At 38.7% G+C, this 19,957-nt stretch overlaps 1 protein-coding gene across 1 annotated transcript in view; it reads right to left on the bottom strand.

Moving 5' to 3' along the window:
* The window catches only part of EPB41L4A (erythrocyte membrane protein band 4.1 like 4A), a 117,359-nt gene that overhangs the window by 20,282 nt on the left and 77,120 nt on the right, over positions 1-19,957 (bottom strand). The window contains exons 10-16 of the mRNA XM_083883134.1: positions 18,689-18,780; positions 17,672-17,749; positions 15,146-15,258; positions 9,810-9,891; positions 5,284-5,367; positions 2,968-3,081; positions 577-624 (exon numbers count right to left, since the gene is read on the bottom strand). Coding sequence (XP_083739260.1) covers positions 577-624; positions 2,968-3,081; positions 5,284-5,367; positions 9,810-9,891; positions 15,146-15,258; positions 17,672-17,749; positions 18,689-18,780 — 611 coding nt within the window. The remainder of the gene's footprint in view (positions 1-576; positions 625-2,967; positions 3,082-5,283; positions 5,368-9,809; positions 9,892-15,145; positions 15,259-17,671; positions 17,750-18,688; positions 18,781-19,957) is intronic.

Genomic DNA, 19,957 nt, shown 5'->3' with positions numbered 1-19,957 from the left:
GCTGAAGTTGTTGAAGGGCACACCCAAATTCACACTTGCATTTTATTTGAAATGTGCCAACTAGTCAAGTCTGAAATAGGAGATGGGGGCAGGGAGGAGAAGCTTAAGAAAATTCAACGAAAAATGTGCAAGACAGCAAGAGGACCATGAGGAGTTACATATGCCTTTCCCCTTACCTCTGGCAGGACAATTCATCTCAGATGATAGCACACTTGCTTGCAAAACAAATTAGTTAAAAATGGGTAGGGAGGCTGAAGAAGTAATAACAAATCTGCAGATTCAAAATCCAAAAGCTAAAACTTATGGAACTGACTTTCAAGTTGCAGAAAAGCCCTTAGGAAATTTCACAAGTTGCTTCTAACATGGGGTAGTAACAATGTGCTGCAAGGCTCTGCTGTGATAAGGCTGTGCCACAGAGCATTTTAGCAAAAGATAAGAAATAAAAAAATTAAAAGGTCATAACACAACAAACCTTTTACGCATTTAGGAAGACGAGCGAAAAGGAAGGAAAGAATGATGCAGTGAACCAAAATATGACCAGTATCATTTCATAGTTGCTATAGATCATATATTTACCTTCTCCTTTGCTTTAAATCTGAATCTTCACCACTGTTTTGATTTTTCCTGTGACATAAAGGAAGTTTTAATGAAATTTCATAGAGTTACTTAATACAAATACACAGAATTACCCCCCCAGTTTGAGCAACACTGCTCATTTTAGTTTTTTGATGGATTTTTTTTTTCCTGTATGATGTCAGGTAGAGAAAATAGGGCATATGTTTGTTTTAAACCTTTCAGGACACCTTTACAGTAAGTTTTGAAGGCATGATTTCATTCAAGCTCTCACTGCAAACCCCTGACTTGCAAAATTAAGTCTGCTGGCCTTTACAGTTTCCAACATAGCAGAGACTGGTGATTTCCTCTTAACTCCAGTAAAGAGTGCATAAACCATACAGCTATTGTTATTAACAGTTGGAAAAGGAAAGTGCATGAATAAAACCAAGACTCAGGAAGGCACAATTAAGTTAAAATCTACCTACTATTGTCAGTCTTCACAGTCTCACATATGAGATAGGACTTTTAAAAACATTTTATGTGGCCATGAGAAAACTTGCTATTGGCATGACTGTCTATCCACTGACTAGATGAGCCCAATGCAAATCCCAGATGATAAAAACAATTTCCTGCTGCACGGTGCACAAACACTTTTCTTGATATGTGAGAGTTTTGCAGTGCACATCTCTTATGTTTTTACAAAGCCAAACGGGTCCTTCTGACGATTAAGCTAGCAATGTATCAGAAAACCTGTGCTGGTTTTGTCTGCAGTAGAGCTTTTCTTCACAGTGGCAGGCATGGGGTTGTGTTTTGGGGTTGTGCTGAACATAGACAGGGTTCATAATGCAGACACACTTTTGTTATTGCTGGTCAGGGATTGCACAGAGCCAAGGCCACACTTGGGAGGAGACTGGGGGTACATGGGATGCTGGAAGGGGACACAGCCATGACAAGTGACCCAAAATGACCAAAGGGATATTCCAGACCATGTGACATCAGGCTCAGTGTATAAAGTGGAAGGAGGAGGAAGGATGATATGTTTGGATTGATGTTGTTTGTCCTCCCAAGTCACCATTAGTGTGATGGGGCACTGCTCAGCTGGAAATAGCTGAACACCTGCCCACCCACAGGAAGCAGGGAATTCATTCCTTGGTTCACTTTTGCTTGTGTGCACAGCTTTTGCTTTCCCTGTTAGACTGTTTCTCAACTGACAAGGTTTCTACCTCCTACCCTTCTGATCTCTCTCTGATCCTGCTGGTGGGGGAGTGTGTGAGGGGCTGCCTGGGGCTTAGTTGAGATCAAAACATGAAAAACCCATTCAGGAAGCACATTGCTGTTAATACCTACAAGGACTATCCAACAGAGCAAATAAACATGATTACATTGCCCAAGAGTTATGCTGACCTTATTGGAGGTCACTAAGCATGAACTATGGGTGAGTTTCTTCTCTCCTGTCCCAGACAGCTAACGGCAGATAAAAGGTCTGAAAAAGTTCAGAAACCTGACAAGGATAAAAGCTCCACATCGAATTAGATTTCATCATCCATATATCTGCATTGTCAGAGACCCCTTTGTAAGCTCTGGCTTTGAAGGCCAAATAGATATTCATTTCAGAGCTGTCAGAAAGAGATATAACTCTTATGTGCTGGCTCCTAAGGCAGCTCTGGAAGACTGCAATGAATAGGGCACAGTATATGTGTTTGTTTATACTTCGTAACAGATCACAGCACCAGGCAGGGTGCCCCAGGGATGAAAGCAGCTTCTCAGCAGGACAAGTCATCCCAGGTAACACAGCCTTTCAATACTCTATTCCTTCAGAACTGACCCTGAAATTTACTTTTTGGACATGCTCAAGGACACACAGCACAGAATCTCCACCCATTCAATTTTACACCTCTAAATCATTCAACTCAGCTTGTACCAATTGAAAGTGTCACACAGTTGTATTTTTGCTGGCATCCTCTCCAATGCAAAGTGGTTCATCTATGGGACTGCTGAAGACAGCTTTTTGGCTCATTTGTGTAATCCTTGGGGCAGTTAAAGTAAAGAAATGTACTTACAACACTGCTTTGGGAGCTCACTGTCAAGCAAGCAAATCCATCAGTGCTTTCATTCACCAGGCAAAAAGAGCTCCAGTAACTAAAGGAATCTTGCATATGCCAATAATAAAACCTTTCACATTTTTAACATCATTTTCCTACAACAGCACACAAGCAAGCAACCTGAACAAAGTTTCCTTTTCAAAAATAGGTGTAGTATTCTTGCTCAGGTGGTTTTTTTGACTAACAACTGGCCCCTCAAATAGCCCCTTTCCCAGGACCCAGCTGTGCCTCCACGACCTGAACACTGAGCATGCAGGATCTCAAGTTTCTCCACAGAGAAGCTGACAGTAATTAATCCTGAGACTCTTACCTCCTCCGAATTGGCTGCCCAGACTCATTCTCACTGCCACCAGATGGATTCCTTCGGCAAGAGTAAGGAAACTTTGGTGATTTATTGCGGTCATTGGCAGAATTATATAGTCCACTAAGGTTAAAAAAGGAAGAGCAAAGAGTCAGCTTTAAAATTTCCAGGGCAGTTAGGCCAGCTAACTGAAATTCAGCCTACAAAAATGAAAAGATTCATGCATGCACACACAAACAGGTAAGTATTCAGCTATACATGTTTTTCCGGTTGCTCTATGTAAACGCAGATAGTACCGCGTTCTAGCAATAAAATTTTCACACTAAACCTTAAAATGTAGGAGAGATCTCTTAGCATTGCCAAGTCAACAACTCGAAGCTTACCAAATATAAATTTTAGTTTATTAATATTCTTTTATCAAAATAAATTTCTGTGTTTTTGTATGGCGTATCCAACCCAGAGCTAGGTATTCTTCATGTTTTCCATGGATGTAGCTATGAAAACTTCCCGTGTTCTGTCATGACATACATCTTCATCACAGAGCTGATGCTTAGGAACATGAAACAATTCTATCTGCATTTCTCTTCTGTTCATCCACCCAAACCTCTGCCAATGGTGTGGAGGTGTTCCAAGCTCCAGCTTTCTTTCTGCTTTCCTAAAAGTCTCTGGCCTTCAAATTGAATACATTCTTCTTCATCTGCTTCTGCAGACAGCTGATTACAGCACTGCTCTGCAGAGGTGAAAAGTTCCCACAGTTCATAACGATGAGAATTATTAAGAGCTGTGAAAGCCTCTGTGCAATATCCAGCCTACTTATGTGTCTAAACCTGCACAGTGCTTTAGAATTAATAGATTTGCAAAAACTCAATTCTACTATTGTTTGGCTCCTGCAAGATCAAACCTCCTGCTGTCCTGAGAGCAACTGAAACACTGGAGACATAAAGTGACAAGATGACACCACTTTTCTAAAAATAACCAAAGGAAGGTCTGTCTAGCAAGAGGATATTTGCTTGCTGCCTTGTTCTTAGTCTCAAAACTACTGCTGTTTACTGGAGTTCAAGGGGTAAATCATCAGGGTGCCCCAAATGACACATCAGGTATCAATCTGAATTGTCATAGAAAAGCAGGACTATTCTGGATTACATTTTACATGGTGTCTGGTTCAGTAGCCTGTTTCCAACAGCAGCTGTAAACAACCAGCTATACAAAGCAAAACCCTGAAGCTCCCCAGTGCTTCCTGAGTCTCACACTATTCTCAGTCCAGGGGACTTACTGAGCCAGCTGCTGCACCTCTGTCTTCATAAGCACTTCAGGATTTTTGTTTCATGACTTGCCCAGCTTCCCCCAGGAATTCACCTCCTTGCAACACAGAACCACACATCTCCCACTCATGATGATTCCCTACTAACTGCCTTTATCAACACTTTTAAACCACCTTCAATAGCTTCACCTGAAGATCTTTAGGTTTTTTGCTGGAAAAATAGAGCTCTGATTGATTTCTCTTTTCTCAGTATGACTTGTGATTTTCTAGATGTCATTCCCTGAAACTGCCTCTTTTACAGTCTGAAGAAAGATTCCTGTCTGCCTCTGCCCTTGCTCCTTGTGCAGATTTACTGCAGAGCTTTCACATTTTTATCACCTTTGCTGCCCCTCTCAAAGCCTATTCTTTTTCCTGAGACAAGGACATCAGAACTGCTTCCAAACTTCATGAAGCACATACACGATCCACCAATTTATGTAACGGCATAAAGTTGTTCTCTTACTTTAATAATAATTGCTAATTGGTTTTCTGAATGCTAGACACCTGATGTTTTCTTTGTTGTCCATCAATAATTCCACAGCCATCATAATTTCACAGCACTTCATATTAATCAGAAATCTAAGGGGTTTTTTTTGTCCTCATGTATTTCTCTTTACATTTACAGAATATGCTGATCAGTCACACTTTAGGAGTCTTTCTGCCAGTCTTCACAGACAAATTTAAATTACTATTTAATTACTATTCTAAACAATTTCGTATCATCACCCAACTTTATCACCCCTTTTCCAAGTTCTTTGACAAATGTACTAAATATCAGAGGTCTATGAACCGATCTCTGTAGAAAGCCACTGCTGATATTCATTCACTGGCTACCTCCTCCTACACAAACTTTCCCAATTTTTAACTGTTTATTTATCCATGAAAGAACACACCTGCTTACATGCAATACACATATATTATGAATCAAATAACACACCAATATATTATATTAATAACCCTCAACCTTCTGCTGTGGTATGATATTTATCATTGCACAACAGCTAAGACATCAAGTCTTGCCTTACCTCTGTGGGCCATTTTCCTCCCATGGAGCGCTTGTTTTACTTCTTTGTGTTTCCGGACTGTTTTCATTTTTCATCTTTTTAAAGCTAAATAAGAGTACAGATATATGCATATGAATATATTTATTTTAAAAAAACCAACCCATCGTACACAGATTGCATTATGTTTTATGCTGACCACTTAAATTTTCATTTTAAAGGCATATACTCATTAGAGACACCCACCCTGGCATATTATTACTTATTTGTTATGTGAAAGAGGGCAAAGAGCTGCTGTGTTGAAAAATCTCTCCTAAAAAGGGCAATTGTAAGGGGAAGGAGAGAGAAGTAAAAAAAAGGGAAGGGAAGGGAAGGGAAGGGAAGGGAAGGGAAGGGAAGGGAAGGGAAGGGAAGGGAAGGGAAGGGAAGGGAAGGGAAGGGAAGGGAAGGGAAGGGAAGGGAAGGGAAGGGAAGGGAAGGGAAGGGAAGGGAAGGGAAGGGAAGGGAAGGGAAGGGAAGGGAAGGGAAGGGAAGGGAAGGGAAGGGAAGGGAAGGGAAGGGAAGGGAAGGGAAGGGAAGGGAAGGGAAGGGAAGGGAAGGGAAGGGAAGGGAAGGGAAGGGAAGGGAAGGGAAGGGAAGGGAAGGGAAGGGAAGGGATCATCTCTGCAAGCTCATACTTGTGGCAGCACTGAGTCAGAAAAACAAGCAATCCTGTCTCCAAATAAACAAAAACATACTTAAGCAAGAAGTCTAACAGTAGGGTAGATACATAATATGAGGTCATAGTCTTCCATATTTTGAAGTTAAGAGTTTATTGAATCAGAGGCTTTACCTAATTTTTATTTCACAGAGTTCTTAATGAAACTTTCTTCCATGGATTTACTTAAATACTTTTCAAGCATTTTTTAATAGTTGTCATAAATTGTGACTGGTAGGAGTATGTTCCAGTATCTGGCTATGACTTAAACAATTATTTAATGTTATTTTAAAACTTCCACTTGGTTCAAAACTTCCATCCCTTTTTCCTGACTGTTTCTGTGATTATAGAAAGAAATAAAGAAAAACAAACAGCTACAAATGATGGCTCCCTAATCAAAAACTCCACCCCTTCATTTTTTTACACCTTTTTAACTGTCTAATCACTTTTCCAAGTGAAAGAACCACAGACTACTTAATCTCACCCAGTACAAGAGTCACCACATACCTCGGATTATCCTTATCATATTTCTCTACCATTTTTCCAGGTACAGTACATACTTTAAAATGGGAGTAACAAAGGTAGGAATGATGAAAACTATTCAAAGCACGATAGATCACAGGTTCATAGGTTCACAGAGTAGCATATTCTTCTCATTCCCTCCCCAGTAAAGCCTTGGGTTTTATTTTTGCCAGAAAGACATTTTTGTGAAAGAGCTGACTTAACTAACTGCTGCAAGGCAAAGTACCAGGAAATCACCTGGCTTGTAACCAGTCTCCCACCATACCTATGGGGATGTAGGGAAAAAAGCAGTATGCTGCAATTCTTCCTTTATTCCTATCATTCTCACAGTGTCAGGTTTTACAGCTTCTGACCAATTAAAGCGTTCCATTAAATGCTACTTCAATGGCTTTTCACTGAAGCACACCCCTGTCCTTGCCACTGGCTGGGCAGAGCTTTTCCTGCAGCACCATCTCTAGAGCTCTTTTCCTGCATGGACAAGCAGTTCACCTGAGACAGAATGAGGCAGCCACACTGATTTCCACTAAGGTCATCAAGAAGTATTACTGACAGCAGCACCATACAATCGTTAATACATCATATATTTATTAAGTGCAACTCAAGCAGAAAAAATAAAAGCTTTACAGTTGCTTACAGAGAGGAGGATATAAATTGGGAGTTCTTTCCCCAGAGCAGGAGGTGACAGACAGCTTTATGAAGGAATCGTGGCTCCTTAACTCACTAATCCACTTTTAACCTCAGCCTTTGGTTACTACAGGTCACGGAGTTAATAATTTAATTCTCACAGAGTGAACAAAATGCAAAACTACAGTAAGTCAGCAGGAAAAGAAAATAAATTACACCTTATCAGGTAAATCATTTTCTTAATACTGCACCCATTAATTATTGACTCATAGGTGCATGCAATCTATTCCCAGGCTTAAAAATATGTGCTTACTACAGATTGAGCAAGTAACTCAGATAAATACATTTCTGTCCCATACTGCAAAAAGCAATTGATTTGCACAGCATGAATTACTGAACAATATCTAGGCTGAACTCAAACAACTGTGAATACTGTTTTCAAATCTTAAAAAAAGAAAAAAAAACTACATGGGAGGTGAATTTACTGCATTAAATTCCCAAGTCATTATTCATTTGGAGCAAATACACACTTTACAGACAGAAAGCTAGAGTGTGGCAGCTCTTCAAATACCAACAGTATCTCCAGGAAGTTGCAATTCAAGTTGCAAAAGGTACTGAGTTCATTCAAAGTATCTGAAAGGGTTAGGATCTGAATTTCATGTGAGATTTCATTGGGGGTTTTTATGATTTGTGTTTATACCACTTTACACAGAAGTAATTAACTATAGATCTCAACAGTGAACGAAATGTTAAATAAGAAAACTCAGCTTGTGAACACTACTGAAAGATGTTCTGCAAGCATCACTGACAACTAATGCAAGAATTACACAGGATGGAGCAAACTTCCAAACTGTAAGTGCTGCCTCACATACAAGAAGCCTGGCAGACTCAAAAGGTGTTCTTCATGTGCAGAGACACAGAGAAAAACAAATCAAATCCTAAATACAAAAACAACTTCCAACACCCTTTTTTTTTTCTTCTGGAAGTAACTAACACTGTCTAAAACATGACTCAGTAAGAATCTGCCTGTGAATGCTTTTAAACTGTCAAGGTAAGAAATGAAACTCAGAAACCTTGAAGCTGTCATATCAAGAGCCACTTATTCTGGTTCTTCCTCTAAAACCTGCCCATCCATTTCTTTTTAACAGCTTATTATCAAAAGTTCTGTAGTAAAGGACTCCCATGCTTCCCAAAACTATGATCTCTGTGCTATGGAATAATGGTACCTTTGTATCTTCTTTCTCCTAACAAATCACAGAACAACACAATGTGAGGATGTCAGATGTCACCTGGTCCAGCTGCCTGCTCCAGCAGGGTGACCTAGATTCAGTTGCCCAGAACTATTCTCAGATAGCTGTGGAATTACCTCCAAGGATGTTTCTGGACCTCCACCATGTTTCTGGACAACGTTTGCCAGTGCTCAGTCATCTGCACAGGGAATCATTGTTTCCTGACGTTCAGAGGGAACCTCCTGTGTTTCAGTGTGTGCCCACCTAGTCCTGCCGCTGGGCACCACTGGAAGGAGCCTGGACCCATCTTTTTTGTGCCCTCCTTTCATGTATTTTTTCTACCTCTTGATTGTATTCTACTTAATGGTTTAGCCTCAGCATGACCAAGTGACAAAATCATAAACTTTCTTTTAACACATGATTAGCATTATTTTCTAAGGGCTAGAATAGTGGATTCAATTTCCCTCAAAATGAGAAAGCAATTTAACTCAGTTTTTCTTTTGGAGGTCAACTGTTCTAAATGTTAGGAAATAGAGAACACTATCCACCAAGTATTTGCAGTAGATCTTTTAGATCCTTTTTCAGAGGTCAGTCCAGACACTTAGTTTGTGAAGTTCACAGCTTTGATGCATAGGTGAGCCCAGTTAAGGGTTACTCAGTCAAGAAAGAAACCCAACTCTCCGGATTGCCAAGTATGCAGAGACAGATATCCAGGGAACTAAACAGAAGTGCTGTGTTTTTGACTAATTCTTTTGTCAGATCACTCTTTTTCTGTTTCAGGCACATAAATTCGACCTAAAATTAGGCATGGGGATATAAACCCCTTTCTGAATCTCAGCCTTACCTCTTCCTTTCAAATATGTTTAATAACCAGAGATGTGCACTTCAGCACTGATAAATTAGACACAGCAAAACACAGAAATCCAGAGAAGCCCTGGTAATTCACTACTCCTACAGATCAGGAACAAATATTCCTGATTTTTATTACAATTTCAACAGTGTAATGGGCAATCACTGCAAGATTAACCAGCCTGCTGAGAGAGAGCCCATGCTCTTCCCTGCACACACACCCCAAGCTTGCCCTGTTTAGAGACAGAAGGTCCATGCCCTGAGGGCTCCCACATCTCCCAGAGGAGACTAACAGGACTTCATAGGACTATCCTGACGAGCACCCTGTGGGTCACTACCTGGTTTTTTGCTATTTAAAGCTGAGACTGTCTGCCTTCCCATTAACTTGTGCTGATTTACAGGTTTTCAAACCATGTGTCACCTGAAATCCCTGTTCCACATTGATTGGAAGATCAGGGTTTTATAGAATTAATTACTTGGCAACACTCTCTGACCTTTGCAAGCAGATGATCAACTGGTCCTGAACTCAAGGGCATGATAAACTGACACTAATATTATTAAATGTGTTCCTCTATCCAATGTGTTGTATTACCTCTTAAAAGCTGTAAGGAAACTGTGGGTCTACATACCTTTTCACTGGAGAAGGTGCAATAATTTTGGTAGTTCCTTCATTTTCCCCATTTGTTGTAATTTGGCTCATGTTCTTAGAACCTGGGGGGAAAAAAAACCCAAAACAAATGAGTCCTGCAGCAAAATGTTTGCACACCTATTCAGCATGATCACCTACAGGGCAGCATGAGAGATGAAATGACACACAAGATATCTGGTGCATGCTCTTCTTGTTAAGGCTGTGTAAGGATCACACCTTTGGGTCCTATTTTCATTCCTAGTTGTACCAGGGCACAGTAAAGTTTAACATAAACCACATTCATTACTCTTCCACACAGAGAAGTCTGAAGCTGTGGTTCTCAAAGGGATACTCTGCCACTGTCAACAGAAAGAAATTCCCTGCTCAGTCAAAAATGAGAATAAAGATGTGAAGAGAATACAGTTTGGTTCCTGCCGGTGCTATGATTTCAGTTTCCATGCTTTGCTATTAATATTAATCTGTGATTTTCCTTCAGTTCACACATTGTGTTTCCACCTAATTGGCAATTTCAGACATTGCTTACAAAACTGTTACCATCTATAGATACAGATGTCAAGCAGAACAGTAAAAAATATCATTATTAAGGTAGACCTCCTCTGGACAGGATTCTGAGCATGTTCATTGAAGATAATTAAATAGATTGAATAGATAATTAAATAGAACAGTATAATATGATGTCCTCTGAACACAAGCAACAGCATCACAGTGTTGTTAATAGAGTGTACACACCCCAAGCCATTTTGACTGGCTAAACCAAAAATGTGATGTCTTAATTTAAGCTGTGAAAAGATTTTGCATGGTAAGTTTTCTCCTCAGCCTTGGAGAAAGGTTTTCTTCACAATCTCCCTCAACTTCCCAAACCATAGTTTTGGTGTACAAAGTCTCTGGGCCCTACCTCAACACAAATACTTGAGATTTTCTAAGGCATTTTGTCTGCTCATCAGTTGGTTCCCTTACAGGTTAGATTTGCCAGTCTTCTGCAGAAATCAGCAAATATATGACTTTTTCAAACAAAGGAATTTATCTCAGTGCTTCACATATTTCTCTGTGAGGCAGTTTTCGATTAAGTCACAAAAAGTCCTTGTCACTTAATGGAGGAATAAAAAATTTGTGCTCCAAAACATATCATAGTGAAACAACTGCCACAAAAACAGCCAGGGGTCAGAGGATATAAAAGTAATAGATACTTCCAGAAGTGCTTGTTTGCTAAGTTTGGTGATATCCTTACCATTCTGCAGTCACCTCTGGGTGTCAGGCCATGGCAGGTTAGCCAGGAGCTTTCTGTCCACACTTACAGAAACTGTAATGATTGTCTCCAAGTATGTTCCACCTGGTGTATCTTTTACTGACTACAGTACTGTTCTACCAACTTATACCTCTGCATGATATAATTACCTAATATAAAAGAGCAGACTCCAAAAACCACTGTCCAAACAATAACCCCATTGCAAAAACTTAGGTACATCACTGTTTCTTGCTAGTCGAGGCAATAGGCCTCTCAAAAATACCTTAGACAGACAGAAATCTTGAACATCTCATTCGTGGACAGTTACCCTGGCTGTTTACATTTGGCTGGATAAGGTACTCCTCAGGATTAAATGCACTGCAGTGAACTTTTCCAATGAGGTGAATGCACACACTTAATTCCCTTTTACAGTCATCTTAATGCTGATTTGTCCATTCAATTCAAGTCAACTATTACATTTTTAAAAACTCAAGTGTCCAAAACCTTATCAGCCTGGCAAGGTAGTCAGCTTGGCATGCCTGTTTCTTATCAGGTAAAAAAGCCACTTAACTCACATTATCTTGAAACAGTGTTTGTGTTTAAACCAAATCATGAGAGCAGCAGACAGTGTGACCAAATGAAAACATGCAGTAAGAGCTCATGCTTTGCACCCTGGACTACTATGAGCTTACAAAAATGAGTGGACTCTGTATGTCTACCCTAGCACAGCCTACTCCACGATAATGGCTGTTTTTCTTACTAGTTTCTAAGCCTGTAGCCTCAAGAGTCTGTTTGTCTCATGCCCCATGACTGAAACGAAGAAGCAAGCACATCCATCCTTTTACCAAACATTGGATATAAACCAAGAAATAGCTCCATTTTCTCAAAAATCTAACTTTCAGACCCAATCTTACACTTTGACTGGGCCAGACCAACAGTTCTACTTACCATGGCTACTAGTAGGGTAGTGACAGGCATCTGTGGTAAAAACTGATTGCTTAGGGATTATCACAATACAGACAGTATTGTAACTGTAATACCCAAACCCAGCTCTCCACCTGGCTTCTATATCAGAATGGCGGCACTCATTTTACACTGGTTTATACAACTACCCCACATGCAAAGGCAGGGACAAACCAAGTCCTCAGCTACCAAACAACAACAAACCCTAAGCAATGTGTTTTCCACCACTGAATAAATTCAGACCCACAGCAACAGGTCTGGTCACATCAATGTTTGTCCTGAGACAATGTTCCCAGAAGAGCTTTTAACGTTCAGCATTCAGCCAAAAGAATAATGAACACTTTCACTCTATGTTGTGAAAGCTGAACATTATCAGTCTGGCCCTAAGATAGTAAGACAGAACAGTGAGAGATCCTGTTTCATGTCTGAGTTTATTATTTGCAAGCAGAGCAAAATACAACTGTAATTCTCTCTCAGCTGAAAGGGGAAAAATAAGCAAATGAAACAAGTTACAAGATTAAACAAAATCAAAATGGCTAATTGCAATAGCTGCAAAAATGTACCTTTAATACATTTCACCTTGCAGTCTTAAGACAAAAAGGGAAAGAAGCAGATGAGGAAAGATGCTGAACTCAGAAAAGGTGGACGGAAGTTATTTCACATGAACTATTTGTGAGCTGTTGTTGGATTTGGGGAAGTAAGTGGAAACCTGACTTTCATTCAAAAACAATTAAATTATAAACCTTTGTCCATCTGGAGCCTAACTAAAGTGTTATTTGACAGAACATACCTTAACATATAATACATGCAAACTAAAATCACCCTGTTTAAAACGTTGTACAAGTCATATTTAACCTTAATACACCGCACTACAAACAAAAATTAAGAACAAAGGACTACCCATCAATGATGATCATCTGCATAATGTTATTATGCAAAAGGAACATTTATTTTAAGAAAAAATGTCATTTAATTTTCTCAACCATTTTAGTCAGGGAAACTTTTACATAACTCATAAAACTTATTAGACTACCAGGTTAGTTTCCAAAATAAAAAAAAATACTCCACAAAATAAAATCTACATTGGGGTAATATATTTAAGCAAATGATATTAAAATATTCCAAATAATCTTGATTTATTGTGCAAAATGGACTTTGTTATAGCTAAGAATAACTTTAGGTGAAAAGAGGTAGATTTATTTTGTGCAATAAACCATCACATCTGACACAGCGAGGAGAAGCAGCATTAGCCTTCATTCAGCTTCTGAAAGCCTGTTTAAATGGAGGAAGAGTATTCAATGTTTATCACTGAGAACAGCAAAGACTTAAAACTTAAAAAGAAAGGGAGAAAAACATGCTAATTCATAGGGAAAGGTGGCATTTGAAAGACATAGCTTTCTTCCCTCAGCCCATATTTTGAGTGGAAAATGAAATAAATTCATTTAACATTAATGTCATCTAAGTTAATACATTAACCCCAGTGGAATATGACTGCACACTTGGAACACACGGGTAATCAGTTAGGCTTTAATTTAAAAAGAAAACAGATGGGTGATAGAGATAACACAACTACATGTAAGTAAAATTGTAAAAAAGCAGACATTTCATTTCAAAGTCGGAGGAAGTGTTTAAAGCCACCAAAATAGTAAACATCTGTTGCCCAGAGAATTCTGCAACACATTACATCAGCAGAAGACGCTACAGGAAGGTTTCAGTTTTTCCTCACATTTCCAGTCAAAGAGACTGAAAACAAAACGAACAAACACAACACATGCACAGCCTTACAGCAACACAGACTGACCTTTGTTGCCTGGGCTAAGGCAAACATTATTTTAAACCAAGACCTGAGTTTTAGGTGACAAATAGCCACAAATTTCCTGAAACAGAACCAGGGGCTAATGAGGTAGGAAATGCTGTTTGGCTTGAACTGTTGCCCTAAGAACAGGACAGTCCAGCTGAACAAAAAGTGAAAGTCATTAGGTTAAAGGGTGAACAGCTTCTTGTCCTCTCTGACACCCACTTAAAACTACACACACAGTGAAACATACCAGAATCAGAAAGCAAAGCAATTTTTCTCTTTTTTCAGAAAATAAAATAAAATAAAATGAAGTAAAATGTTGTAAACTGCTTCTATTTTCCAAGGCTATCCTTTTAATTATGTTACATTCCAAGAGCCACCACAGCTAAAAGGCAGAGCACACCAGTTTTAATTCTAAATTGAAGGACTGCATTCAGGAGAAACACTGGAAGTTTCCAGAGGTATATATCTGCTCTCTTTTTAAAACTAGGTTCTCAAATTCTATGGTGGCATATTAAACCACAATAAAAGAGGGATAATGTTTACATTTTAAAGCTCAGACAAGTTTTTTCTCAAATAGTAAACACACACATACACACACACACATGCTTAACTCCATGCACAAGGTTCACTGAACTGTGTGTGCCTTTTCTCACAGACGAAGCCAAGTAATACCCATGTAACGATATGTGGATCTGGAGTTTGATATCTCTATTACCAAATTTCAGGAAGCATCTGTTATGTAGGGTATGACTTTTGTGATCCAAGTTTAATCTTATCTTCTCTAACACCTGTAAAAGTGCCGTGACAGCTTCCGCGTGCAGAACGGATTTTCAACTCACTTATCTGAAGCACGTTAAAATTGCATAGCACTAACTTCTGTTCCACTTAATATCAAAATAAAGAGACACTGTCCTTAAAACGGGAAGAGGATGCACAAAATTGGCACCTTGGGTCAAACAATGCCAAACAATGGGATACTAACCAAGACATACAGGTATAAAATAAGCTTTCAAGAGACAGGACCCCTGAGAAAAAAACCTCTTCTCACTGCCTGTTTTCAAACTTCCCTTTCAACCTTTACATTAGACCTACACACCTGGGGTTTTATCCTCTTTAATCCACAGCAACTTTTTTATTTATCTGGAAAGCTGGAAGTTTCATATCCTGTTAAGCTTAGCTATAAATACGACCTAAAGTAAAACGAAGAATCCATTCCAAGAAATCCTTGAGGACACTGCAGCAGCTCTGAGTCACCGCATGATGAGAAAATGAAGCAGAAAAAAAAAAAGAAGACATCTGCCTCCAGGCCAGCAGAGAAGGGACCTACCTGTCTGTTGTGTTCTTTTGGGGTATGTCTTGCTGCGACTTCTTTCAATGCTCTGGTCAGGCCGCGGAAGCTGCACAGAAGGGTCCCTGGTCATTCGCAAAGATGTTTTGCCACTTCAAAACACAATCAAATCATGAGAAATCACTTGGAATAGTTACCAAGGAGGATCCTTAGACTGAAAAAAATGCTATTAACTTGTCATCCCACCTCTGGTTCTCATGTTGAGTAGCAATACCCTGAATTTTGTTTTGAATCAGTCACTGGAAAAATCACCAACAGATTGTGCCAACCACTCCTATATTTGCCATTTTCAAGTGGAGACAAGCCATTAAAATGAAATGTTGATTTGTTAGGAATAGCTTAAGATAGCACAATCTTTTCTAACCTAGAATATTCTAACATATGACTCTCTTAAGTAATATTATTTCTTCCTGAAAATTTTCTGTAAGTTTTCCTCCAAGGAAAATGTATTTAATATTGTTTACACATATTTAATATTGTTCAGTTCCAGTCAGTCAGGGGCTACTTCTCTGGCATGTGGAATGACAGCCTAAAAGACTGCAAAACAAACTGTAAGAAAGGACTCTCACTAGCACAGGCCCAGATGACAACAAATTGAGTAAAAGTCTAGATTCTTATTTACAGTAAGGTTTTTTGTTCACTGAACAATTAAAGTAAATTATTAAGTTCATATAAATTCATTTTACTCTTCCTTTCAGTGTGACTAAACAGAATATAGTGGTCATAACAAAAATCTAAAATTCCTATTCTTCCCCAAAACTCCGTATTTGCTCCTGGAAACTTACTACACAAGAGAAGTAATTGTCACTATTAATTCCTTAACATCTGAAGTTTGATGATTTTGAAGCAAAATCTATTGTACTTGAAAGCACCAAGCAACTATACAGGAATTACATATGTAGATTATCTGAATTATGTGAATAGACTCCATGAAATACTGATAGTATTTTCACCAATAGCCCTTCACAGATAGTCAGCACTGAAGAATTTTAATATTTTCAAAATGATAAAAGAATTAAATGACAAAAAAAATCTCAAATCCTAATCCTACATCACAATACTGTGGGGTTTTTTATTTAGTTTATTTAGTTTAAAGCATGCTCCCAAGTTAGCCAGAAAACTCTTCTGCTCAACTTTTAAGTTTGGCAACCATGACATTCTGCAAATTCCAGAAGCAATTTTAACCAAATGTCTGGGAAAAGGACCTTCCACCCCCACTATGACCTCCAAAGCATCCGATCTTAAGACAAGAAAATTGCCTTCCTGAAAACTGTCTGACACACAATGAGAAGTACCTAGAATTTTTAACAAAACAAACAAACACCAAAAAAAAACCCCACAAACCACCAAAAACCCAAAACAACATAAACGCCCCCCCAAAAACCCAACACCATAAGACAAATAAAAATATTACAGTCCCTCCACTTACACAGAAAAACAGAGGGATTATGGTTTCTGCTCTGAGCTAATGATGTGTACCAATACACAACTCTGTCACTGCTTTTGGTGCTACAATGGGGGCCAAAGGCAAAAAGGGAGACAACCAGAGTTGTCAATTATGACCATCATCCCAACATGGCAAGCCTGATCACAGATCACCCATGACATTTATTAAAATAGGAAGATGAACTGAACTGCACCACCAACAGCAATAGCTCAAACATAGTTAATTGCTTCATAGCATGTTGTTTTTCAATTGATTGGAAAGTTTTTGCCAGTACAAGCTTTCTCCTCCCCAGCACCAGTGCCCTGCTCCAATCTGCTGAAGTGGTCCAACAGAAAAAACTCATGCGCAGTTCTCTGGTAGGAATCCAGTAAACTCCTACCCATTATCCTGTATGGGGTAATGCAGACCAGGATCTATTACAAACACAAAAGGCAAGACCATCATAGCCCTATTATCCACAGCAAGAAGAATTTGGATCATGCCAGAGAGTGTGATAACTCACATAATCTGGATTATGAAATAGGCAAAGTGACAAGATCTGCCTAACTAATGATTATCAACATTACTCATTAGGATCCATTTATTTCTTGCATGATAGTGGAAACAGTGCTCCTTACCCACCCTTAATTTCAAGTTTACAGCATCTTTCAAGGTTTAGAGCCTTGAACATTCATTCAGTGTTGTCACCTATTCAAGTCAGAAAAGAAACACCCTCATTTTGGTGTTCCTCAGTTGTCAGGAAAGCCTCTTTAGGACATGGACATAATTTCAGGATTTAAAAGGAGATAATGATTTAAAAATTTGTCAAAGCTGCTCCCACCTTGACTACAGACTATAGCAGGCCTCAACCAATTCTGGACATCAGGAGAAGAAACTCATATTTGTCCCAAAACTGCCAAACTCCCAAGAAGAGTCTGTTAAAATGGCCCTGATTCATCCTTTGTCTTCAGATCTATAGCAGCCCATATTCTGGGTGGGGGTTTCCTTTCATTGGAAGGAAGAGGAGAAAAGGAATGAAGAAGAAATGAACTGAAGTTTAAACAATCAAGAAAATTCACCTGTACCGATGTTTATAACCTATGGATCCAAATTTGCTGACTTTTCTTGACAGTGAGTTTGATTCATTCTCTGGCATCCTATGTAGTTTGAAAAATAGAATAACAGAGTAAGTTGCATAGATAAGTCTGAATGATAGTCCCCTTCCCAAGTCAAGAAAAAAGAATACAAATTTGGGCTCAAAAAGAATTTTTTTTTCTGTAAGTTCCTCTTCATCCCTACCTCTGGACAGACTCTGTAATTACAGGGTCGAGAGTCTTCCAAAGCCACCGGCTTGTCCCCACTATTTTGACTACACACCTTCTCATTTCAGAGTCAAGTGTAAATTGCTGGCACCAGCAACCTTTTGTGTAATTTTGGGAGAAGGCAAACCCTGCCACAGTAATAAGACTGCAGGAAGGATTCTCAGTTCACTCATTTACAGCACTGCTTAAGGCAGCCCAGAGGATTCTATCCACCAGTTCCCAATTAGACACCTTAGCACATTTCTCTTGGTGTTTTTTGCAACAGTAAAATCAAGTGCTTTGAGATGTGCACTACTGGGAAGATTTTATATACCTCAGTAAGTAAGCAAAATGTTATGGAAATTCAATGAATTTCTATTAAAAAAATAAAATCTGTGCACTGTAAAAAACAGTAATGTCTGAATTCCAAAGGCCTCCCTCAAGCCAATGCTGCTACAGAAAGTCTGATGGTTAAATACATCAAAATCTATATGGCAACTTAAATCCTGCCATATACATTTGAATATTTCTGATAAAGCCTACTATAACACAACCTGAAGTACTTTTTAGAAAAGAATGCTAAGACAAAAGGAATCACCAAACTACTCATTCTTAAAAACATTGTTTCAAATCACTGTAAGAAAAGGTGTTGGCTTTTAAAAGCATTCTATAACCAAGAGCACAAATTTATTTCCAGACAGCAAGGCTTTGTTTCACCACTCTGCAGGTATAACAAGGCTCCCAATCAGTGTAGTGGCCCCAAGGAAAACACAGCCTAACTTCTGCTTTACTCACCTGAAAAATGTATGATGCTCTACACAGCATTTCCAGAGATGTTTGCATGTGACCTTGTTACGTGCTTCAAAAAAGAAGGAAGTTTCATTGCACTGAAGATAAAAAAAAAAAACAAACAAATGAATATTCTTATGGGGTATGCTGCCATTGAAGTGAATCTCATTTACTGAACACAAGAACCAACCACCACATGTCAGTTCATGCAAGAAAAGATATCAGCACAAAGAAAAGCAGGTTCTACAATTCTGCAGAATTCTTCATTTAAAAGTGGTTTTCTTTTTGAAAAACAGAGAAAATAGATTACTGAAACACTTCTGTTCCCTCATTCTTGTTCATACACATCAGCTTTTTTCCTAAATAAAACACACAAGCTTGGTTTTTTGTTTCAAAAATTATGTTTCTGATGTTTCTGAAACTGCAGCTCAAATGTCAATCAAAAATATTCTGGTTAACAGTATAAAAAAATGCAAGAATAAGTGAAAGAAAGGAACTCAAGATTTGTAATAAACTAATATGAAGAAGCAATGACACAGGAAACACACAAAACATACATGTAGAAAAGGATCTGAAACCTGAGGGAATAAAAAAAAAGAAGGGAAGGGTTTTATTTTTAAAAAAGCTAACTTCAGAATAATTCCAAATGCTAGGGAAAAGTTGAAGGTCTTAAAATCCACCTTGAAGTATCTTAAGGACGACAACAGCCACATCAAAAGAATAGTCAAAGCTTAAAGCTGATCTCTTGAAACTGGCAGAAAAAAGAGAAACGGGACACACACAAACTGTAACATACTTCTAACAGAAAAGGAGAAGCAACAGACACATAATACTGCTTGTTTCCAATAAGGTAAACACTCAGGTGTGTTCATAAAAAGTACCCTTCCACGTATTTTTCACTTGGTGAACTCAAGTTCTTGGTGTTTCAGCCGTGATTTGCACAAAGAATGACCAATCCCATGATGTCAGTGTGAGACCTCAGCATGTTATGACAACCCCTGTAACAAAACTGAGTCTAAAACCATTTCACCAATGTGTGAATGACAAAAGAGGTGTGATTTACACCATCCTCAGCACCTGATTTTGGACAATCTATGCCTTTGCTCTAGTTACACTTCTGCAGTAACACACATACACAAGTAAACAGGTCAGGCAATTTTCTACCCTTCCTCATTTATTATTGTTTATTATTATCTCCAAGCACCTTGCAAACTATGAATTAATTCTCTATGTTCTCTAGAACTCAAAATTTCACCTGTAATACCCAGTTTTATC

Source organism: Zosterops lateralis, assembly GCF_965231275.1.
Source record: "Zosterops lateralis genome assembly, chromosome: Z".
NCBI lineage: Eukaryota > Metazoa > Chordata > Aves > Passeriformes > Zosteropidae > Zosterops > Zosterops lateralis.
Note: the sequence above shows the minus strand (reverse complement) of the source record. Positions and strands in the feature narration are given on the sequence as shown.